At 37.4% G+C, this 25,974-nt stretch overlaps 1 protein-coding gene across 2 annotated transcripts in view; it reads right to left on the reverse strand.

Annotated features, from left to right (window-relative positions):
- Window positions 1–17,594: 17,594 nt before the first annotated feature.
- LOC119808763 (olfactory receptor 18) overlaps window positions 17,595–25,974 on the reverse strand; it is a 94,438-nt gene continuing 86,058 nt past the window's right edge. For both annotated transcript variants that reach the window (XM_038321182.1, XM_038321181.1), the window contains one exon: window positions 17,595–18,537. In XM_038321182.1, the coding sequence (XP_038177110.1) occupies window positions 17,595–18,537 (943 nt within the window). The remainder of the gene's footprint in view (window positions 18,538–25,974) is intronic.

Here is a 25,974-nt window from a genome sequence, read left to right on the forward strand (position 1 = left end):
AATGTTGAAATAGGAAAAAACAAACATAAGGAAAAGAGCTTTATGTATGTGGAGAAATTCAGTAATACCCTGGAAACATTAAATGAGAAGCTGTAATAATAGACCTTTAGAATTAAAAAGAGAAAATTATATATAAGTAAAATAATGTAAGTATAGAACATAGGATATTTTTAAAACAGAAAAGCTCTCTCACCAATGGACAGGTCAATCAGACAGAAACCTAACAGAGAATTGAAAGACTTAATGGAGGTAATGAACCAAATGGACTTAACAGACATCTATAGAACATTCCACCCAAATAGGAAAGAATATACCTTCTTCTCTGCAGCTCATAGAACCTTTTCGAGAATTAACCATGTACTCGGTAACAAAGCAAACTTGTACAGTTACAAAAAATATTAGTAACTACCTGTGTCTTATCAGATCACCATGGATTAAAATTAGAATTCAACAACAATGCTACCCCCAGAAAGCCTACAAAATCATGGAAACTGAACAGTCAACTACTGAACCACAGATGGGTCAAGGAAGAAAAAAAAGAAAGAAATTAAAGTCTTTCTTGAATTTAATGAAAACAAAGACACAACATACTCAAACCTATGGGACACTATGAAAGCAGTGCTAAGAGGAAAGTTCATAGCACTAAGTGCCCACTTAAAGAAAACAGAGAAAGCACTCATTAGAGACTTAACAACACAGCTGAAAACTCTAGAAATAAAAAAAGCAGACTTACCTAGGAGGAGTAGAAGACTGGAAATAATCAAACTGGGGGCTGAAATCAACAAAATAGAAACACAGAAAACAATCCAAAGAATCAATGAAACAAAAAGCTGGTTCTTGGAGAAAATCAACAAGATTGACAAACCCCTAGCCAAGCTAATGAAACAGCAGAGAGAGAACACACAAATTAATAAGATCAGAAATGAAAAGGGGGACATAACCACAGACACAGACGAAATTCAGAGAATCATTAGATCTTGCTAGAAAAGCCTGTATGCCACAAATTGGAAAATGTAAAAGAAATGGACAGTTTTTTAGATAAGTACCACATACCAAATTTAAACCAGGACCAGATAAACAATCTAAATAGTCCTGTTAGTCGAAAAGAATTAGAAACTGTTATCAGAAACCTCCCTACCAAAAAAAGCCCAGGACCAGATGGTTTCAATGCAGAATTCTACCAGAACTTCCAAGAAGACCTAATAACTATACTCCTTAAGGTATTTCATAATATAGAAACAGAAGTCATTGCCAAATTCCTTTTATGAGACTACAGTTACCCTGATACCTAAACCACACAAAACTCAACCAAGAAAGAGAATTACAGGCCAATCTCACTCATGATCATCGACGCAAAAATTTTCAATAAAATACTGGCAAACCGAATCCAAGAACACATTAGAAAAATTATCCACTATGATCAAGTAGGCTTCATCCCAGAGATGCAGGGCTGGTTCAACATATGAAAATCCATCAATGTAATCCATCATATAAATAAACTGAATGATAAAAACCTTATGATCATCTCATTACATGCTGAAAAAGCATTTGACAAAATTCAGCACCCCTTTATGATAAAGGTCTTAGAGAGATTAGGGATATAAGGGTCATTCCTAAATATAATAAAGGCTATTTACAGCAAGCTGACAGCTAACATCAAATTAAACGGAGAGAAACTCAAGGCCATCCCACTAAATTCAGGAACACGACAAGGCTGTCCACTCTCTCCTTATCTCTTCAATATAGTCCTTGAAGTTCTAGCAATAGCAATAAGACAACATAAGGGCATCAAGGGGATTCGAATTGGAAAGGAAGAAGTTAAAATTTTGTTATTTGCAGATGATATGATAGTGTACATAAGCGACCCCAAAAACTCCACCAAAGAACTCCTACTGCTGATGAACTCCTTCAGTAACATGGCAGGCTACAAGATCAACTCCAAAAAATCAGTTGCCCTCCTGTACACAAAGGATAAGAAAGCAGAGAGGGAAATCAGAGAAGTATCACCTTTCACGATAGCCACAAATAGCATAAAATATCTTGGGGTAACTCTAACCAAGGAAGTAAAGGATCTATTTGACAAGAACTTTAATTCTCTGAAGAAAGAAATTTTGGAGGTTACCAGAAAATAGAAGGATCTCCCTTGCTCGTGGATTGGGAGGATCAACATAGTAAAAATGGCAATTCTACCAAAAGCAATCTATAGATTCAATGCAATCCCCATCAAGATCCCAACAAAATTCTTCACAGATATTGATAGGACAATAATCAACTTTATATGGAAAAACAAGAAACCCAGGATAGCCAAAACAATCATATACAATAAGGGAACTTCTGGAGGCATTACCATCCCTGACTTCAAACTCTATTACAGAGCTACAGTATTGAAAACAGCTTGGTATTGGCATAAAAACAGAGAAGTTGACCAATGGAATCGTATAGAAGACCCGGATCTTAAACCACAAACCTATGAACACCTGATTTTTGATAAAGGAGCCAAAAGTACACAATGGAAGAAAGAGGGCATCTTCAATAAATGGTGCTGGCATAACTGGATGTCAACCTGTAGAAGAATGAAAGTAGATCCATGTCTATCACCATGCACTAAACTCAAGTCCAAATGGATTAAAGACCTCAATATTAATCTGAACACACTGAACCTGTTAGAGGAGAAAGTGGGAAGTACTCTACAACAAATGGGCACAGGAGACTGTTTCTTACGTATAACCCCAGCAGCACAAACTTTAAGGGCAACATTGAATAAATCGGATCTCTTGAAGCTGAGCAGCTTCTGTAAAGCAAAGGACATTGTCACTAAGACACAAAGGCAGCCCACTGACTGGGAAAAGATCTTCACCAACCCTGCAACTGACAAAGGTCTGATCTCTAAAATATATAAGGAACTCAAGAGACTAGACTTTAAAATGCTAATTAACTCATTTAAAAATGGGGCTATGAACTGAACAGAGAATTCTCAACAGAAGAAATCCAAATGGCTAAAAGACACTTAAGGTCATGCTCAAGCTCCTTAGCAATCAGGGAAATGCAAATCAAAACAACTTTGAGATACCATCTAACACCTGTCAGATTGGCTAAAATCAAAAACACCAATGATAGCCTTTGCTGGAGAGGTTGTGGGGTAAGAGGTACACTCATCCATTGCTGGTGGGAATGCACACTTGTGCAACCACTTTGGAAAGCAGTGTGGCGGTTTCTCAGGAAATTCGGGATCAACCTTCCCCAGGACCCAGCAATTCCACTGTTGGGAATTTACCCAAGAGATGCCCAATCATATTACAAAAGCATTTGTTCAACTATGTTCATAGCAGCATTATTTGTAATAGCCAGATCCTGGAAACAACCTAGATGCCCTTCAGTGGAAGAATGGATGAAGAAACTGTGGAATATATACATATTAGAGTATGTCTCAGCGGTAAAAAACAATGACATCTTGAATTTTGCATGCAAATGGATGGAAATAGAAAATGCTATTCTGAGTGTGGCAACCCAGACACAAAAGGATGAACATGGAATGTACTCACTCGTAATCGATTTTTAGTCATAAATAAAGGACATTGAGCCTATAATTCATGATCCTTGAGAAGACAATAAGAAGGTGAAACCAAAGAAAAACATATAGTTATCCTCCTGGATATTGGAAGCAGACAAGTTTGCCGGGCAAAAAAATTGGGATCTTGGGTGTGGGGTGGGTTGGGGGCAAGGGGAGATGGGGAGAGCAAAACATGAAGGGGAGGATAGGGAGACCTTGGGGGAATGGGATGCTTGGGATATAGGAAGGGTGGATATGGGAGCAGGGAAGCATATATCCTAATTAAGGGAGCCATCTTAAGATTATTAAGAGAGTTGACTCTAGAGGGCTTCCCAGGTATCTAGTAAGATGCCCCCAGCTAGTTCCATGGGCAGCTGAGGAGAGGGAGTCGGAAAAGGCCACATCCTATAGCCATACTGATGATTATCTTGCATATCACCATAGAATCTTCATCTGGAGATGGATGGAGATAGAGACAGAGCCCCACATTGGAGCACTGGACTGAGTTCCCAAGGTCCTGACGAGAAGCAGAAGGAGGGAGAACATGAGAAAGAAAGTCAGGTCCGTGAGAGAACCTTCATCTGCCAATGGATGGAGATAAAGACAGAGCCACACATTGGTGGACCGAACTGAGTGCCCAAGGTCCAGATGAGGAGCAGAAGGAGGGAAAACATGAGCAAGGAAATCTGGACTGCGAGGTGTGCTCCCACCCACTGAGATGGTGGGGCTGATCTATTCGGAGCTTACCAAACCCAGCTGGACTGGGACTGAAAAAGCATGAGATAAAACCGGTCTCCCTGAACATGGCAGACAATGAGGGCTGCTGAGAAGCCAAAGACAATGACACGGGATTTGGACCCTACTACACATACTGGCTTTGGGGGGGCCTGGCCTGTTTGGATGCTTACCTTCCTAGACCTGGATCGAGGGAGGAAGAACTTGGACTTCCCACAGGGCAGGGAACCCATACTGCTCTCTGGACAGAAGAAGGAGGGGGAGTGGAGGAGGGAGGGGGGTAAATGGGAAGCAGGAAGGAGGCAGAAATTTTTAATAAATAAATAAATAAATAAATAAATAAATAAATAAATAAATCAGAAAAGCTGCCCACTCTTGGGAATGCAATCTACTCTTAAGAGTAGTTTGTTTCTTCAGTAATGCTCACCTGGAGAAAATTTTTATTTTCAAGTGATCATCAATTGGAGAGATCTCCCAGGTTAGAGTTGGGGGCATGGGTTCATTTCTCTAAACTCTAGAACTCAATATGAATGTGTAGTAGTAGATTTTTAGCATAATAGGACCAGCCAAAGAAACCCACCATGGCCCTGAAGCAAGAGCCAGTGAAAGAAACATACCTTGTATCTGAAACCCTAGCAAGTAAAATAAATGCTTTATCCCTGAACTAAAGAAACACATCCTGACTTTTCGATCATAGCCAAAGAAACACACTTTGACCCTAAAACCAGAAACAGTGAAGGAAATATGCCCTTACCCTAAAACTAGAGCCAAAACCTAAAACAAAAGGGACAGTGAAAGAAACAAAGTTTGGCCATGAAACTAGAGCCAACTCTACCACTGACCAAGTGAACATGAAACCAACCAATCCCTGAGCAGGAAATCTAGCACCCTGACCCTGAACCAGAACCAGTGAAAGAAACACACCTTGAATCTGAAACCAGAGACAGTGAAAGAAACACTCTGCCCCTGAACAGAACCAAAGAAATGCACCCTGACTCTGATATGAGAACCAAAGAAACATACTTTGACCCTAGAATCAGAGTCAGTAAAAGAAATATGCCCTAACCTTGAAAACAGAGCCAAAGGGCTAAAACAAGGCAGAGCCTTGTTTTAAATAAAAGCAGAGCCAACCCCCCATCCCCAAACCCATTCTGACCAACTAAACCAGCATAGTCCTGAACAGGAAAACTCACCAATCCCAGATCAGAAAACCATTTCTGGGGTAAAACTCTACCCCTAAGAAGGCTTTGAAAACCCCTCAGCCTGCTGAGCTGTGGGCTTTACTTTTACCACCCTGGCAGAGGCAGCCACTTTCCTTTATACGTCCTTCACAAATAATCATCTTTCTTAAAAGAGTTTTGGGTAATGATCTTCTTTCACTGGCATTGAGCCCAAAAGCCTTTTCTGAGATGTTCCTTCAGGGGGATGAGCAGAAAGCAAAAAAAAAAAAAAAAAAAAAAAAAAAAAAAAAAAAAAAAAAAAAAAAAAAAACCAGAAGAAACAGTTACATCTGCTGGAGACTGTAGTGATGAGTCGAGCAGGCCTGCTTTTCATCCCTCCCGGCTCCCACATAGCTTAGCCCCGGAAATAACAACACACAAATTGTATTCATTTAAATACTGCCTGGCCCATTAGTTTCAGCCTCTTATTAGTTAATTCTCACATCTTGCTTTAACCCATATTTAGTAATTTGTGTAGCACCACGAGGTGGTGTCTTACCAGGAAAGATTCAGCATGTCTGACCTGGTGGCTGGCTCCATGGTGACTATCCCAGAGAGGAGAGGCAGGGCGATTGCCTGAGGCATCTGCCTCACTTCCCTTCTTCCCAGCATTCTGTTCTGTCTACTCCACCTACCTAAGGGCTGGCCTATCAAATGGGCCAAGGCAGTTTCTTTATTAAACAATGAAATCAACACAAACAGAAGACTCTCCCACATCAGGAAACCTCCCTTAGTAGTTAAGGAGAAATAGTAACTTTTTGCCAGAACCAGGGGAGACTGCCACACATCTATAGGGATTTCCCATTTAGCAGAATGAAGCAAGATAAGTAATATCTTGGGACAGAGTTGAGCAGAGCAGAAGATGCAACGTACAGCTCTGCTAGAAGTTCCCTTAAGGAAACAGCAGAGCTCAGCTGTACTTGTTCTCTCTTGGAAAGGTACAGGGTTTCTACATCCTGCAGTGAGGCTGTCCCTCACTGCATCCTAGCTTCAGGTACTGCCTGACTTTCTGATGTGTCTGAATATCTTTCCCTGCAGAGTTGTACCATTGCAGCTCCAGTGATATCCCTTTGCTGTTTCAGGTATCACCTGACTTTCTCTCCAGAGCTACAACAATCACAATTTTCTTTTCAGAACAACCAGACCACAATAACAACATAAAGACTTATTAGTAATTTGGAAGCTCAGATTTAACTTATGCTTGTTCCTAAGTAATGTGGGATTTCCTTCTGTAAACTGCTTTAGACCCATAGCAGAGCAGAACTTAGGTGGGCATGGAAGATGTAACTGAATGCTGAGAGAAAGAAGGGTAGAGTCAGAAGAAGCCATGTAGCTCCCGCCAGAGCTAGACAGAACTTTAGCCAGTAAGCCACAGCCATATTGGTGATACACAGATTAAAGCAAATACTATGTTGAAGATAAAGTCTTCCTTTTCATTTATTTTTTTTTTTTTTAAAGGGGAGGTGATGTGGGATTTCCATCTGTAAACTGCTTTGGACATATAGCAGGGCAGAACTTGCTGGGAGAAAGAAGGATGAAGTAAGAAGAAGCTATGTAGCTCTTCTGTTCACTGGAGCTAAACAGACCTTTAGCCAGTAAGCCACAACCACATGGCAATACAGAGATTAAAAGAAATGGGTTAAATTTAGATGTAAGAGTTAACCAATAAGAAGCTAGAGCTAATGGGCCAAGCAGTGTTTTAAATAATATATTTCAAGGCTAAGCAGCCAGGAACCAACAAGCAGCCCTTCAAACAACACTAAAGCTACAAAGAAACCCTGTCTTGAAAAACCAAAAAAAGAAAAACTAAATTTAAGCGATACCTAGCTACAAATTCATCTCTACAGAAGGAGCAAGAAGGAAAACTACAACTTGAAGAGCTAAACCACATGCACAAAAATGCAAAGAACAAATAATATCAGATTAGCAAATAAAAAGGAGATAAACCCATAACAATAAAATAATAGAAATCAACAAACACTGTTTGTTCATATCTCTCAACATCAATTTTATAATAAAGACAGAATAACACAATGGATATGACAAAGGATCCATCATTCTGCTGTATCCAAGAAATATACCTTAATATCAAGACAGACATAACCTCAGAGTAAAAGGATAAAAAAAGATATTCCAAGAAAATGGACCTGAGAAGAAATCTGGAGAAACAAAATGAATATTTTGCAAAATAGACTTCAAACTAAAATTAATCAGAAGACACAGAAAGGATATTATATACCTACCAAAGGAAAATATACCATGATGATGTTTCAGTACTTATCATTGATGGACTAAACATAAGGGCACCCTAGTTCATAAAAGAAACACTGAGACTGTTTACATTTCATATTGACCCTCATACAATGATAGTGGGGTACTTCACAATCCCATTTTCACCAATAGGCAAATCATCAAGACAAAAACTAAACAGAGCAAATACTGAACAATGGCATGCTGGAACTAACTGACATTATAAATTAAATAGACCTAACAGATATTTATAAAACATTTTGCCTAACCAAAAAAGAATATACTTTCTTTAGAGTATCTAATGGAACTTTCTTCAAAATTAACCACATAAATGTACGCAAACCAAGTCTCAACAAATATGAAAAAAATCAAAATAATAACCTGCATCTTTCTGACCACTGTGGATTAAAACTGGATATCAAAACTAATGAAAACAAACTCATAAAAACTGAACAATTCACTACTTACTGGAAAATATCTCAAGACAGAAATTGAGAAAGAAATTAAAGACATTCTAAAACTGAATGAAAATTAAAATACAGTATACTCAACCTTAACTTATTCAGATACAATGAAAGTGGTCCTAAGAGGCAACATCTAACACTTAGTGCCTGCATTAAAAATTAGCTAAATGTCATATTAGTAACTTAACAGCATACTAGAATGTACTAGAGAAAAAAGAATTCACACCCAGAAGCAGTATTTGGAATGAATTAAGCAATATCAAAGCAAAAGAAAACATAAAATTAAAACAAAACCAAACATGAAGAATCAATTAAACAAAGAGCTGGTTCTTTAAGAAAAATCAATGAGACTGACAAACCCTCATCCAAATTATTTAATGGAAGAGAGAGAAAATGTTCAAATTAGCAAAATTAGAGATGAAAGATTGAGCATAACAAGAGACACTGAGGAAACCCAAAGAGTAATAAGGATATACTTTTAAAAACTTTACTCCACCAAGTTAGAAAATTTAAAAGAAATGGATAACTACCTCCAAACATACCACTTATTAAAGTTAAATCAAGACCGTAAAATTGATTTAAAAGCAACTATAATTCTTCTCCTTCTTCTACCCCAATTATTCTTAGGTTTGGTCTTTTCATGGTGTCCCAAATTTCCTGAATGTTTTGTGTTGAGAATTTGTTGGATTTGTTTTGTTCTTTAATCTGTGAGTTTATTTCCTCTATAGTATCTTCAGACTCTGAGATTCTTTCTTCCATCTCTTGTATTCGGTTGGAAATACTTGTCTCTGTAGTTTCTGTTCATTTACTCAGAATTTCCATTTCCAGTCTTCCCTCGGATTCTGTTTTCTTCATTACCTCCATTTCATTTTTCAGGTCTTGCACTGTTTCCACTACCTGCTTGATTGCTTTTTCTTGTTTTTCTTGGGTATCTTTGAGAAATTTATTTATTTCATCTACCTTTTTGTTTGTCATCTCCATTTCTTTCTGGCATTTTTACTTCCTGTTTAAGGTCCTCTATTATTTTCATAAAGTACTGTTTAAGGTCGATTTCTTTTATTTCTTCTGGAGTAGGGTGTTCAATTCTTGTTGTTTTGGGATGTCTGGATTCTGGTGATGTCATGTTGCCTTTCATGTTGTTGGAGGAGTTCTTGCATTGGCGTCTGCCCATCTCTTCCTTCAAGTGAAGCCAGGAGGGACTTGGTGTCTTAGACCAACCTAGATGCCCTTCAGTGGAAGAATGGATGAAGAAACTGTGGAATATATACATATTAGAGTACTATTCAGCAGGAAAAAACAATGACATCTTGAATTTTGCATGCAAATGGATGGAAATAGAAAACACTATTCTGAGTGAGGTAACCCAGACACAAAAAGATGAACATGGGATGTACTCACTCATAATCGGTTTTTAGCCATAAAGGACTTAGAGCCTATAATTCGTGATCCTTGAGAAGACAATAAGAAGGTGAAACCAAACATATAGTTATCCTCCTGGATATTGGAAGTAGACAAGTTTGCCGGGCAAAAAATTGGGAACTTGGGGGTAGGGTAAGTTGGGGGCAAGGGGAGATGGGGAGAGGAAAGCGTGAAGGGGAGGATAGGGAAAGCTTGGGGAATGGGATGCTTGGGATATAGGAAGGGTAGATATGGGAACAGGAAAGCATATATCCTAATTAAAGGAGCCATCTTAGGATTATTAAGAGACTTGACTCTAGAGGGGTTCCCAGGTATCCAGGGAGATGCCCCCAGCTAGTTTCGTGGGCAGCTGAGGAGAGGGAGTCGGAAAAGGCCCGATCCTATAGCCATACTCATGAATATCTTGCATATCACCATAGAACCTTCATCTGGCGATGGATGGAGATAGAGACAGAGCCCCACAATGGAGCACCAGACTGAGCTCCCAAGGTCCAAATGAGGAGCAAAAGGAGGGGAAACATGAGCAAGGAAGTCTGGACTGCAAGGAGTGCTCCCACCCACTGAGATGGTGGGGCTGATCTAATGGGAGCTTACAAAGCCCAGCTGGACTGGGACTGAAAAAGCATGGGATAAAACCAGATTCCCAGAACATGGCAGACAATGAGGGCTGCTGAGAAGCCAAGGACAATGACACTGGATTTGGATCCTACTACGCATACTGGCTTTGGGGGGGCCTGGCCTGTTTGGATGCTCACCTTCCTGGACCTGGATGGAGGGGGGAGGAACTTGGACTTCCCACAGGGCAGGGAACCCTTACTGCTCTCTGGACAGGAGAGGGAGGGGGAGTGGAGGGGGGAGAGGGGTAAATGGGAGGTGGGAAGGAGGCAGAAATTTTTAATAAAAATAAAAAACAACTATAAGCCTCAGTGAAATAGAAACAATAAATATAAATCTACCAAAAAAACCCAACAATCAAACAAACAAATCAAACCACACTCACAATAAACAAACAAACAAAAAAACAAAAAAAAGGCCAAGTCAAGTAAGATGATTTTAACACAAAATTTTACCGGCAGAAGAGTTGGCACCAATACTCTGCAAAATAATTCCACAAAATAGAAATAGAAGACATATGTCCAAATTCATTTTACAGTCTACATTTACACTGGCACCCAATCAACTTAAAGACCCACTAAACAAAGAGAGTTATAGACCAATTTCCCTTATGAAATAGATGAAAATTTCCCAATAAAATATTTGCTAAATTGTAGGAAACACATACAGGCACTCCTTGTGTGAACAAGAGCCTGAGAGTAGACAGCCCAGTATCCAGTGGAGGGGGGGGATCCTACAATTATGAGAAAAAAAAAACAAATGAGCAAAAAATTTAACTAGCAGTAAAAAGATTCCTATACGCAAATTACTACTATAGGCCAATGTAAATGACATACTATACTCATAGATCATCACCTTGCTCAGCCACCATCAGAGAGAATGCCTCTTGTAGAAGATAAGAACTTATGTGAAGACCCACAGTCAGATTTTTTAATTTTTCTGGTGAGACATCCTCCACAGTGACTGGGAATGACTGGATCACTCTTGACTGGGGGCCTGCAAGAAGCCCCCCAAGGTGTTTCCTATTGGTATCAGGTGGCCTTTTTTGTCTTTTGTTGATCTGCATTTATTGGTTCAATGTTGGCCTTTGCCACACCTTCTACTTATACATGAAGGCTGAGTTCTCCTATTTTTGTCATTCCCAGAGGAGATATTATTCCTGGAAATTCCTTGTCTATAATCCCTTCTCAGATGTCCTATTCTACCACAATTTAAACATTTGGCATTTTGATGTCTCCTCATACCTTTGGAAATTGCTTCTCCTACCCAAGATTCAGTGTTATAGTCAAAAGTCTCAATGTTCATTGTATGCAGGATCCAATCATCCATTGGTGCTGATCTAATCTTTATGGGCCCAACTACCTTTTTGCATTTTAAGTTAGCCTTTTTAAAAGGCAGAGATTCAACAAATAGTCATCTAGCATCTGGGTCTGCTACTCCTATTTGTACTTCCTTAGTTAATCTTTGTAAAAAGTCACTAAAGTGTTCTCTCTGACCCTGTTAAACCCTGGTATATGATTCAAAACTTTGTCTTAGTTCTCGAATCCTGCCCCAAGTATTTAAGGCTGCTTTGTGGTTTGGGGACAAGAATTGTTCATCATAAAGAGCTTAAGCCTGTGGGTCAGCATAAGTGCCCTCACCAAGAATTTGATTTGGGGAAGTCTCAAGTCCTTTTGCTTTTCCCTGTTTTTCTAAAATTTCAGCCTCTTCCCTGAAATAACATTTGAACATCAGTTGAGCCCTATCATCCATGATTCCTGAAACTAACTGAAACTAGTCATGTGTTGTCACTTTAATGCTAGAATCCCATGTCTTTATCATCTCCCTAACAAATGCAGAATGCAAGCCATAAACTACGACAGCTAGCTTAATTTCTTTTCGATCATTTATTTCTATTGGCATCCATCTACCTTCTTTGATCCTTTTCGACCTTTAGAATTTGATGCTTTGTAAGAGTAGATTACAGGGTAGGAAGCTAAAACTCTAGGTAAGTAATTTATGACAGTAACTGGCAATGTTGAATGTACATTCTTTGTACATTTGTACATTGAATGTCCTGTCCTTGTACCTTCTTTCCCTGCTCATTAGCTCCAATAATTTCCTCAATTGTTTTGAATATTTTTACCATTGTCTTTTGTATAGTCTGAATATTTTGGCTTGTATATATATTTCTAGTGATTTCATTGAGGCACATAACTTCTGGTCCTCAATTCTGCACATGTGATGCCAAGGTCTGAAGTTTTTCCTTTAAAGATAACATCTCATCCTTGGTCGTTATTTGGATAGCATGCAATTGCCTTCCTTCTATCTCCTAACCTATCATAACTTTTTAACAGATTTTGATCATCAAATTCAACAGTATGAATTCTTTCAGTTAATTTCTCAGCACCCTTACAGATGGATTCAATTTTGTCTGTCAAATTAATGTTACCATTTTCAATAGTATTATTTTTGGAAACTTTTGATTTTTCAATGGTATTAAACCTGTCAGCTAACTGTTCATTATTAGTCTGAAAAGACTGTATCATTTTTAAAAGTGCCTCATTCTTGGCTCTGTTATTGAACCATTTTCTTAAGGATATAATATGAAGAAAAACTGAGTCCCAATATCCAATAAATGGATGTATCACAATAATCATATAAGCCTTGCAGAATACAATCCATAGTATTAGCAAAAAAGTTACTAAACACTTCTATAGTAATGTTGTCTGCCATTATATAACTTTCAAGTTTATTGATTTATTAATTACCAGTTATAAAATTGTCCAGCAGGTGTCGTGACTGCAGAGTCACAACTAGCAGCAATGCAACCAGTGGCGACATGAACAGTTCTGAGCCGCTTTGGTTTCCTGCTTTGGTACTGGTTAAATACTGAGAAATATGCTTTGCTTGATAAATTAAAAGCAATTAAATCAATTCCATACATGGAGCAAGAATCCTAGAACTCTCCGGCAGGGAGCACAAACTGAAGCTGCACAAGTCGCCATGTGGCAAGGATGGCAGCAGTGGGGGAGGGGATGTTCACGAGCTTGGGAAATTTCCAAGTCACCGAATGCAGTTATCTCTGATGTGGAGGGAGTTTTACAAAAAGTGCTTAGGTAAAAGCAAGCCAAGTAGGCAGGGTTGGGATACTTTCTGGACTGTGCACCTTTAAGCTGGTCTACCTGGTAGAGGTGGAGTCTGCATCCACATGGGTGCCAGATGAAGAAGGACACTTAAATCTCACACTAGCTCATAACTGAGTATAATAAAGGGTTATTTATTTAGGTGTACACTCACAGATCATAGTCTTCTGCTGAGATGAGGAATAGCAACCAAATCATGCAGCTGGAAAAGAGGCCAGAGGTGTGCTTTACCTTGGTATATATAGTATAAGAGGCCACGCCCAAGTGGGCAGGTAACTTACAGGCTACTGGTGGTAGGAATTCCAAAGCACTTTAGAGTCTGTACTGAAACTAGCTCTTATACACCTGGCTCCAAAATCACAGAGATCCACCTGCCTCTGCCTCCTGAGTGCTGGGATTAAAAGCATGTGATTCCACTGTCCTGCTAAATGACTTTCTCAATTTAGTGTGATTTAAAATTTTCTGGGTATGGTAGTCTCTACTGACATTTATTATCTACTAAAGTTTGCATAATATCTATCTAGATATTTAAATCTTCTGACTTTAAGAGTATGTTGAAAAATCATCTGCCATTATTGTATCTGCCTTTATATGTTACTTGGTCTTTTTCCCTTGCAGCCTTTCATATTCTTTCTTCGTTCTGTTTGCTTAATGTTTTGATTACTATGTGGTGTGAGGAATTTCTTTTCTGGCACAGTCTATTTGATTTCTGTATGATTCTTGTACGTTTATAAGGATCTCCTTTTTTGATTAGAGAATTCTTCTATGATTCTTTTGAATATGTTTTTTGTGGCTTTGGCCTGGATTTCTTTTCCTTACTCTATTCCTATGCTTAGACTTGGTCTCTTCATGTATTATCATAATGAGTTGCAAAATATAAGTATTAAGAAAAACAAGAAAATAGATGATAAAATTCAACATTTCTTCATGGAAGTTATTAAAGCAACATGTCTCAAACTAATTAAGTCAAGAAAAAGAAACAAATATCTGATATTATACTGGATTGTGAAAAATAGAAGCAGCATATTTCAAGATGTGTACCTGAAGTGGAATACAACTTCTCTAAGCTTTCTTTATATCATACATTATAAATGTATGCCAGACACATGCCATAATCTTCAAAAATAGTTATATCTGTCAATAAAAGTTCTAGTTGCCACAAACTGGACAAAATCCAGTTTTCCTCAAACTGATGAGTAGATAATGGAATATTGCTTACTGATCTATTATTATGAAATTCACAGATAAATGAATAGAGTTAGAAACAATCATTCTGTTGGCCACATTCAGAGAGACGGGTTTGGTCGCATGATCCATCAGTCCCATTCCAACTGGAGTTGGTGATCTCCCATTAGTTCTGTCCCACCGTCTCCATGAGTGAACGCACCCCTCTCGTTCCTGACTTTCTCCCTCATGTTCTCGCTCCTTCTGCTCCTCATCAGGACCTTGGGAGCTCAGTCCAGTGCTCCAATGTGGGGCTCAGTCACCTTCCCCATCTGTCGCCAGCTGGAGGTTCCCTCACGGTCCTGACTTTCTTTCTCAGCGGGGGCTGACTGAGAAGCAAAGGACAATGGCTCTGGGCTCTGATTGTTCTTCATGGATGGGCTCTGTGGGAGCCTTCTCAGCTTGGTCGATCACCTTCCTGGACCTGGGGGGAGTTGGGAGGACCTTGGTCTTAGCATAGAGTGGGGAACCCTGATGGCTCCTTGGCCTTGAGAGGGAGGGAGGGGAGGTATGGGTGGAGGGGAGGGGAGGGAAGGGGGAGAAGGTGGGGAGGGAAGGGGGAGGAGGAGGGAAGGGAGGGGGGAGGAGGAGGGAAGGAGATGGAAATTTTTAAATATAAAAAAAATAAAGAAAAAAAAAAGAAACAATCATTCTCAGTAAAATAACTCAGACCTAGAAACATAAAATATTGTGGATATTACTTTTATATTTCTAGGTGTCTTGCTTCATTCAGAATACCAGCCAATAAATGAACATGGGAAGAAGCATTGAAAGTATCTGAGATAGACTGCACTGAAAAGGGTTTAAGGGGAATTAAGGAATGGAAAATACGAAATTGGGATGAACATGGCAGAATGTTAGAAGAGGGAAGCTGAAAGGAATAAATAACAGTAATTTCCAAAACAAAAAGAAATATGGATACCTACTACTATGTAAACTTTCTAAAATATGTGTTTTTAGCATCCATGCGCATGTCAGAAAATCAAATTAAATTCAGTGAGTCAAGCCAGGCAGTGATGCACGCCTTTAATCCAAATACTTGGGAGACAGAGGCAGGCAGATCTCTGTGGGTTTGAGGCCAGCCTGGTCTGTAAGAACTAATTCCAGGACTGGCAACAAAGCAACACAGAGAAACCATGTCTCTAAGAAAAACTTCAGTGAGTCTCTCTCTCTCTCTCTCTCTCTCTCTCTCTCTCTCTCTCTCTCTCTCTCTCTCTCTCTCACACACACACACACACACACACACACACACACACACACAATAGTAAAGAATAATAAAAAGTAAAGAAAAAAGACATGAAAGTAGGAAAAGTATTAATAAGGGTGAGATTTTTCAGGAGAAGGAAAGAGATAAGAGAGATTAATACAATGAATATGATAAAAAATAAGCTTTATTTGTATAAATCTACAGTCATATTTTTCAGTTTTGAACCTTCAGTGAAAGTAGCCAAGTTAAACTTCTGTACTTATGCAATCATGTCATCTACGCTATAAGGATAATCAACTATTTTCTCATCTGTGGCCTAAGGAAGCTCATACTCAGTACTGTGGACTGGTCAAAGCCCAAGATATATTGTGGTCACAGGTGCTAAGAGTGTGTGTGTGTGTGTGTGTGTGTGTGTGTGTGTATCTTTTGTTTTGTAAAATATATATTCTATAATAATGCCTCTTAAATATTGTACCATTAGACTATCATTACTTTCAGAATTGTTCAAGGAACTTTCCACTTATACAATTTGAGAACTAATGTTAAGATGCATAGTTGATCAAAATGATAAGAATAATTGTGTACATCTTTAAGTATTAAACAAGTATTACCCATCTAGGGCTCAGGAATCATTACAGAAAAGGAGGCAGAAGGACATAATAGCCTGATAACTATTCAGATAGCAGTGAAATGCTGTTTTATGGACATAACATGGACATTATACACATAATAATTGTCTGTATAGGGCTTCCACAAGACCAGTCTAGAAACCTAACATATCATGAAGGGCTCATAGAACTTGTCCCATACATCAAAGCTAATATCAGTCTAATGTAGGGAAAGTCATTGTCTGCAGTAATAAAAGCACTGTGAGACACTTGCAGTTCAGTAGATGACTTCATCTCATGTATATGCATGTAGACTAAGTTAACCCATTTGATCACAGAAAAAATCCAGAAAGATAAGAAAGTGGAATGTGAACTTGGTAGAAGGAGGAAGAGTTTGTTGGGTTAGGAGAAGTATAAGAGATAATGGAGAGATGATTATTTTGGACCAGAATATATCATATATACTTATGAAATTTTCAAAGAATAAATGAAAAGAAATGAATTAAATTGTGATGAATTCAATTATCATGAGAATGCTTACTGAAGACTATAAATATCGAGCAGTAATTAGCTCTAGAATTAAGTAAAATGTGCATTAGATCAATTTTAAATCCTCTAATATGACTTTTGAATTACATATTAATAATATTGTTGAATAGAAATTTTAAACCCAGTTGTACATAACACACACATACATTACACACACATGCATGTGTTCATGCACACACACACACATAAACACATGGGAACAGTCAAAATACCAGTCATATTTAGAAATTATTCACATTCTTAAACTAAAATTTTTGCGACAATTTGTTGAAATTCTTGACATTCAACATTCATCCCAACCACAATGACCATATATTTTTTTTGTTTTCAGCACAGGGTTTGTATGTGTAACAGCCCTGACTGTTCTGGAACTAGCTCTTGTAGACTATGCAGGCCTCAAACTCACAGAGATCCACCTGTCCCTGCCTCCATTTGCTAGGATTAAAGGTGCACATGAACACCACCCAGCAATGTGATACTATTTTTAAAAGAAAAATTAAAAACAACCAAACAACAACAATAAAACATGATGCAGAGTTTAACTCATGGACTTCAAAAACATTGTGATCAACAAATTTTATTCTATATTTCTAGTCATTGTTCTAAATGGAAGCCATGGGTTATGAGATTAGAAAACTCTACTGTGTAATCTCTTCAAGGCATTACTGAAATCTCTATTCCTGAGGCTATAGATGAAGGGGTTGAGCATAGGGCTTACTGCAGTATATATCAGTGAGGCCACTGCATTCTTTCGAGGAGAATGTGACACAGCTGAGCCAAGGTACACACCAATCCCAGTTCCATAAAATAAACAAACTACAGACAGGTGAGAACCACAAGTGGAGAAGGCTTTATATTTCCCACTTGAGGAGGGGATTTTCAGAATAGAGAAAAAAATTTTGCAGTATGACAAAATGATCCCTAGAACAGGAAAAATACCAAGTATGACACCAATAAAATATATTACTATGTTACTGATGTGTGTGTCAGTACAGGCAAGATTAAGGAGTTGAGAAGGGTGACAAAAGAAATTTTCAATTTCCACATCCTTGAAGCAAGTAACTTGTAAGGCAATCAAATTGTGCAGCTGTGAATCAAAAATACTCACTGAAAATGACAACAAAATTAAGATAACACAGACATGAGGATTCATATTTACTGTATAATAAAGGGGATGACAAATGGCAACAAAACGATCATAAGCCATCACAGTTAGAATCATGTCATCCATACATACAAAAAACAGGAAAAAAGACATTTGTGTCAAACAGCCTGCATAGGAAATTACTCTGCTGTGCATGTGGATGCCCACAATCATTTTTGGGATCGTAGTAGATATGAAAAAGATATCAACCAAAGACAAGTTGGACAGAAAGAAGTACATAGGTGTGTGGAGATGTGGGTCAAGCGTAATGACCAGGATGATGAGCAGGTTCCCAAGCATCGTGACCAGGTACATGGCTAAGAATAATCCAAAAAGGAGAAGCTGCAGTTCTGGATCCTCTGAGAGTCCCATGAGATGGAATTCCAAGACACCTGTTCGATTCTCTATCTCTTCATTAAACACAACCCTTTAGAAAAAGAAAATTTATTTAAATAATGAGACAAGTTAAAGATCACCCAAAATTCACATATTTCTCATGCAGATCCTCAGGAATAAAAGTCTAACACTTGAGGTTCATAAGCCCATTAACACTTTCCAGTTTTAACAAATACAATATGTCTAGAATTCTTTCCTAAATGTTTTCTTTTGGGTCTGGGTTACCTCACTCAGAATAGTGTTTTCTATTTCCATCCATTTGTATGCAAAATTCAAGATGTCATTGTTTTTTACCGCTAAGTAGTTCTCTAATATGTATATATTCCACAGTTTCTTCATCCATTCTTCCACTGAAGGGCATCTAGGTTGTTTCCAGGTTCTGGCTATTACAAATAATGCTGCTATGAACATAGTTGAACAAATGCTTTTGTAGTATGATTGGGCATCTCTTGGGTAAATTCCCAATAGTGGAATTGCTGGGTCCTGGGGTAGGTTGATCCCGAATTTCTTGAGAAACCGCCACACTGCTTTCCAAAGTGGTTGCACAAGTGTGCATTCCCACCAGCAATGGATGAGTGTATCCCTTACCCCACAACCTCTCCAGCAAAGGCTATCATTGGTGTTTTGGATTTTAGCCAATCTGACAGGTGTAAGATGTAACTCAAAGTTGTTTTGATTTGCATTTCCCTGATCACTAAGGAGGTTGAGCATGACCTTAAGTGTCTTTTGGTCATTTGAACTTCTTCTGTTGAGAATTCTCTGTTCAGTTCAGAGCCCTATTTTTAATGGGTTAATTTTCTTTGACAATTACATCCTCATAAGCATGTCCATATTCAAGGAATTTAATTAGATCTTCTTAGGAGAATAGAAGAACTATAAATATTAAACTTGTTTTGATAGTCAAGTAATATCCACTTTTAAGAGAAAAAAATAACAGCTGTTTCTTTAAGCAAATATTAAAACTAAAGTAAATTAAAAGTAAAAAATACACAGGCATTATTTTAAGAATATTATACAATTGGTTTTGATTTGAGAATTTATACACATGCTATACAAATATAAACTTCTTTATAACATTAAATTAAAGTTTATATCTGTTTTTTTACATCTACGGTGTTTTCTTTTATCAATTATTTTATTTTCTTATATTCTACTTTCATAGGTATACTTCTTCACACAAATAGTATTTCAATTTCAAAATAATAGAAATAATAATTGAATAATAATATCCTCCTTAGTTTTGACTAAACCCAAAATTTTTGATGTTTGGTAAAGGCCTGTCATCATCTGATATCACTGGGTCTGTGGATTGGGAAAGAGGGAAATTCCTTCATTGCACAAGCTTTCTCCTCTTTACCTGTTTAATGCAGGACTAAACATATAAAGCTTGTCTTCATCCTTTAGTTAACACAAGAGAAACAGAAACTGTCTCACAGACATACGCAAGTAAGTGTTTTATTAATAATTTTATTTTATTACCATTGAAATGAGCTTGGAACTAACTCCAATATTAATATCTTCATCATTGTATACTTCATAGCAGTAAAAAATAGCTTAGCCATTTTTCTGATCTCTCTCTTGCGTATATCTGTGTAGCTTTTTCCTTTTTATTTTGTTCAATTAATATTTTCATTTATTTTACATACAGGCCACAGTTTTTCCTCCCTCCTCTCCTGCAGTCCCCTATCCATCCACTCCCCTTCCCATTCATTCCTCCTTCCTCTCTATTCAGAAAGGGGCAGGCCTCCCTTGGTCTTAAGCAAAGTTTATCACATCAAGTTGAGGTAGGACTGATCTCCTACCCACACATCAAGGCTGGCCAATGTAATCCAGCATGGGAAATAGGTTCTCAAAAGTCATTTAAGTGCCTGGGACTGATCCTGATCAAACTGCTAGGAGCCTTACAAACAGAACAAACTATACAACTGTCACACACATGCAAGGGGTCTGGGTTCCCTAACTGTTGGCCCAGAGTTCAGGTCAGCTGTCTCTGTGGGTTCCCTTTTTCCACAAACATGCAGGCAGCAATCTGGATTCATCCTCAGATCATGTCAGTCCCTGTCCCTGCAAGTCCCTGCCCCTATTGATTTCACACATCTTTTTTGGGACCTTAACCTGGAGAAGGTCTCTGGCATTTCATAATTTTTTTAATCATTGTACTTTTTAATTTTTTTATTTTAATAGAATACACCATCCCCTCTTCCTTTTACTCCCTCCAGTCTTAAGCATCTACACCCCTTGCTCCCTCACAAATGAATCACAGTTAGACTTAAAACATACAAAATATTATCCATATAAAAATAATTAGCTTATGAATAGTTTCATATGACGTTGGAATTGGGTAATAGAAACCTCCATAATGTGTTTCAGTCTGAAGTACATCTGCCTGTGCCTGCCAATGTATCCTTCCTTCTCAATGAAGAAGTTCTCTATCAACATTTTGATATCTGTGTGAAAAAAAATAATTATAAAGACACAAATGAAAACTATTTTGTCTCTAGTAAACTAATGTGCAGACAGGATAGAATCTGTTACTTTGAAGTTACATCAATTCTGAACAATTGAAAGCCATGGAAATGTTCATTCAGTAGTTATAAAGGTTTCCATGTTCATGCTTCCTGTATCTTAAAAAGTATGGGCCTCAGAGAATTAGAAATCAAAGAATTTATGTTAATCTGAATACTTACAGTTAAGTTATATATTACTTGAATGGCATGTATATTTGCCTAACTATTGCAAGTAACACTGTCTTAATTTTTCTGTCAATTTTATGCAATATACAATATTAATGTATATATATTACATGTAACACACACACACACACACACACATATATATATATATATAAACATATAAACATATATGGAGAACCTATTGTGTTTAGGTCCTAGAAATCAACTTTAATAATAACTTCCCACACATAGAAGCAATTGGAGCCAAAATACTAAAAATAAGATATCAGAGTGTATATAGTGGCACAGATCTATAACTTCAGTAATCAGGAAGCTGGTATAGGAGAATTGTGAGTACCAGGGTAGCCTTGATTTAACAAGACTATCTCAAAACACAGCACGACAATTGACCTGTCATAGTATGCATGGGATTCACTAATTTCTTTCAATCAGAGGAATTTTGAAGCAGGTGCTCAGAGACATTTATCACAATTATGCTGCAGGTACTTTTTTCCTGACTCCTGTTTTCCTCAGTAGGAATTAAAAAATATGTGTAATGCTCATTACATTAGTAAAGTGTAATGTGTTGTTTGAGTTCACTGAGAAATTAGATCTGATATTGGAGTTGTCTCCAGCATATTTCATACCCAAACAGGTGTGTGTCAAAGTGTCTTCAAACCTCTGGTGGTCTTTCTGATAAAAAGGGAAGAGAAGAATAAAACAGACTAAGATTGAATTATTTTGCCCTTGAAAATAGCTAGAAAGTAAACTATATCCAACAAATGTAACTATTGTTTACGACATGGTGTAAGGGCATGTATTGGAAAGAGAATCTGGAAGTTCAGTCACAGGAAGTTCACACGTGGGGAGCTCATGCATGGAGAAACAGTTCAAGTAGAACTAGCTGACCACCTCAATTTCACCAGTTGATTTCTTTTGGATGTCGTGAGATCCCAATTTGATGCTGCCAGCCCTATCTGTTATTTATTTGTTCTTTTACCTGGAATCCTTATACAAACAATCACTTATTCTGTTATGTCACAGACTTATGCTATGGGGAGCTCCAGTTGACAACTTTAAAGAGTTCCAAGTAGATTTGTGTTGCTTGTTCTGAGTGTCTGATTTGGTAATGTTTTGTTATGTAACTACTAATAATTTTCTATTCTTTTGTTTTTGCTTGGTACATTGTAGATCATTCTCTGGACAGTACAGAATGCAAGGTCTGACACTATCTCTTCTTTTGAAAATGTGTGGCCCAATGTGAGAATGAAGAAAACAATAGAAGCCTACAAGTATATCATATAGTGACTCCAGAGACATATCTGTTCTGATGTATGTATGATATGTGCACTTTGTTTTCCCTCTATATCTCTTTCCTCCAGATAATACAGCCTGGGTATCTGATAATTTCACTTGGAATCACATGGATAATTTCACATGCATCTCCAAAAGAAGACAGGGAGATGAGGTATCTTCCTGCAGTAACAGGAAGTAATATGATTGGTTATTAATAGAAAAACAGTACTCAGTTTTATGTTTAATAGCCTAGTCCAACTTTCCTTCACCATGTACATCATAGACATGTGGGAATTTGCAGGAAATAGTTTAAAGGTATCCATTTTATGTGAGGTAAATATATGGAAAATCAGAGTCAATGAAAAGCAAATTGTGAGTGAGGTATCTAGTATACACAATACAAAAGAACATATATTTTATATTCCAAGAAACTGAAATAGTTTGTCACTATTCTCCCATATTTATACAAGGGTTGTCAAGTTCATCTACACCAATGTGCAAAGAATCTTTCCAATATTCCTTCACATATCTGCATTCTCGGCACCTACCAGTTTAAGCTACTGTTCTGCTCTGTCATGATCAAGAAGTACAGATACATTCACTTATCAGACCAGATCCTGAGGGGTGTTCAGTCTCTGTACCACAGAAGATATAAGCAGTGACATTTAACAGTTTTCTGCTGTAGTTCTCCATGCAAAGAGAAAGATACACGTGCCAAGTTCACTGTAACGTGAAAGTGAAGAACTGGAAGCACAGTATAATTATTGACTCTACTAGGTCTGGGAGACTGAATGCACAGAGGTCATCATTATCCAGATTGATCCAGTTTGTCTCAGTCTCTAAGGACTTCATAAATTAATTTGGAAGAATAAGAAAAGAAAATGGATGTCAACAAAAACATTTTTAGATTTTTTTCTTTACTCCAGAAAAGGTCTTAAGTACTATTTTTTCTTTTATTACTGCATGTAAAAGTCACAATTATGTGGCCTGAGGACAAAATAGAACATGCCATTTTGTGCACTTTTAAGATTCATTTGTCTCTTTAGTTATATTTTTAATAAACATATGCATTCATATTTACCAATTTAAATATAATTAAAATAAGTTTGTCACTCTAATTGCATTCCCTATATCTTACAACAATCAAAATTCTATATTATTAGAAACTTTTAATCTTTCAGATTGAAAATCAATCATCACTTTACAACTTTATCATACAAAACACAATAATTGAAACAATGATCCCACTTTGCAAATTCATGAGAAATTAAAATGATGACATTGCAAAATTAATATTGCAACACTTATAAATCTACATGTTAAAATCTATTGTTTTTCAAATTGCATTACAGTGTATGACATAGGTCTTCAGGTCATGCTCTTCTGTTTCAGAATACAAATGACATATTTTAGATTTTCCATTTTTAAATTGGTAAATTTCTTAATTACACCTTTACTCAATTTACATAATCCATTTAGATTTATTGCTCATTTTGCTCTTCTTTTCCTTTCTCACTGTTCTCTTTTCTATTCCAAAACAGCCTGTTCTCTATAAATGTGAGGTATATGTGTGTACATGCGTGTGTGTGTGTGTGTGTGTGTGTGTGTGTGTATGTGTGTGTAAAATATAGCTTCCATATGCAGGAAACATTCACTAATTTGTCTTTCTGATTCTGGCTTATATCGGATATGAAGAATAAAAACATGGTAATAGCAGTAAAATGTAAAAATGTATAGAATTCTTGATAATTTGGTTATATGAATTATGAGAGAATCATAGGTATGCAATATATTTGCTTATCTATTTATATATTAATCAACAGGTAAGTTAATTCCATATCTCAGTTGTTTATTGGCTTTTAAGATGAATTCATCTAATGATTGTTAAGATTACCACCTTAATAATCAGGTGGATGTGCAGGGGTCTCTATACTGTAGAGACATACCTTCCATTGTATTTATTAGCAGAGTTGTTGTGGGTGCATCAATTGCCAGTTATTTTCAGTTTTAGAAGCCTCCATATTAAATTCCATAGTGGTTCCACTAAATAAAATTGTATCCAACATTGTATGTAAGTTCCTTTGTCCCACATCCTCACCAGCTTTTGATTTCTTTGTATGTCCATTTATTTAAAGATCCATTCATCTAGGGATGACTTAGAATCTTAATGTATCTTGAATTATATTTTCCTTGTGGCAAATCATGGTGAGACCTAGTCCATTTACTTATTAGTTACATATACCTCTACCTTTGAAAGGTGCCATTTCGATTCATTGGTACGTTAAGTCATCAGATCATTCAGTTATAAAGTGTTTACATTTTTAGAATTCAGAGATTCTAAATTATTAGTACATTACCAGGTATATAGCTATGAATGATTTTGGAATGTTTTGCTGACAGCATTTTCACTCTGCCAAGTGTTCATTTCTCAAAAGTGCTTAAATTTCATTCAGTTCTATGCACTGATTACTGCTCTTATTTTCTAACCTATTGGAGTCTTTTTCAATGTCTTTGTCTATGTGTGCATCTTGAAGTGTTTTGAAAATATTTTTTCTTTTGACATTTCAGTCTTAAGTTTTTGAAATTGATTATTAACAACGTTTTTGTTTGAAAATAATTGAATACATTTTGGCACTATTTTGAAGCATGGATGTAGTTTATTAAAGACATTGAATGCAGGCCTTACCCACCGAGGTTAATAAAGAGAGGGAAAAAATAACACATATCAAACCAAATGTGTGTGCTGCTCCTAGGAAAAAACCTCCTCATCATATTTACAGTGGCCATCCACATAATCAATGACTTTCACAATCATATTTTCTGTTGTGATATTTTGTTTGTGCTCTGAAAAATAAATCTTGCCTGAAGATAGAAAGTGGAGCTAGCCACCAGTTAACCGTAGAGTCTGGTAGTCTGGAAATACAGAGACAGGAAGAGAAAACATGGGGTAGAGACAGGAAGTAATAATGCAGGGTATAGACAAGATGTTTGTCCTTTGGGCAGCTGATTCACAGGGGTAAAAGGTGACTGTGGCTGTTCCTTCACTTCTCTAATCTTTAAGCTTTTACCCTGATATCTCACTCTGGGTTTTTACTGATAAGATCACTTAGGATTGTGCCTCATCTGGTGTACAATTTGGGGGGCACAAATTCATAAAATAGCTGTTTGCCTGTGACTTTGCAACCACTGGCTCAAGTGGAGTTGAACATAGCCAAGTCAGCACGCAGTTGCCTAAGTTTTCCATTTTTTTCACAAGCCCTCTGAGCAAGTCTGGAATTTTTCTGTTGCAGCCTCTCTGCAGCAAACTCCACAGACTCTTGGGCTCCAAATATTGCTGGAGTCTAGTCCCTCACCACTGGCCAGCTCTGCCTTTAGGCAGATACAGTTGGTGTGGTTTTTCCCAGGATACCCTGTGGGTAGTTTTCAGACAACAGGCTCCCTCTCCCAATGAGTTGAGGGCTTTCCCTGGACACCCTCCCTGGGTTATTGCCAAATTAGGT

This window comes from Arvicola amphibius, chromosome 3 (assembly GCF_903992535.2).
Source record: "Arvicola amphibius chromosome 3, mArvAmp1.2, whole genome shotgun sequence".
In the NCBI taxonomy this organism is placed as follows: domain Eukaryota; kingdom Metazoa; phylum Chordata; class Mammalia; order Rodentia; family Cricetidae; genus Arvicola; species Arvicola amphibius.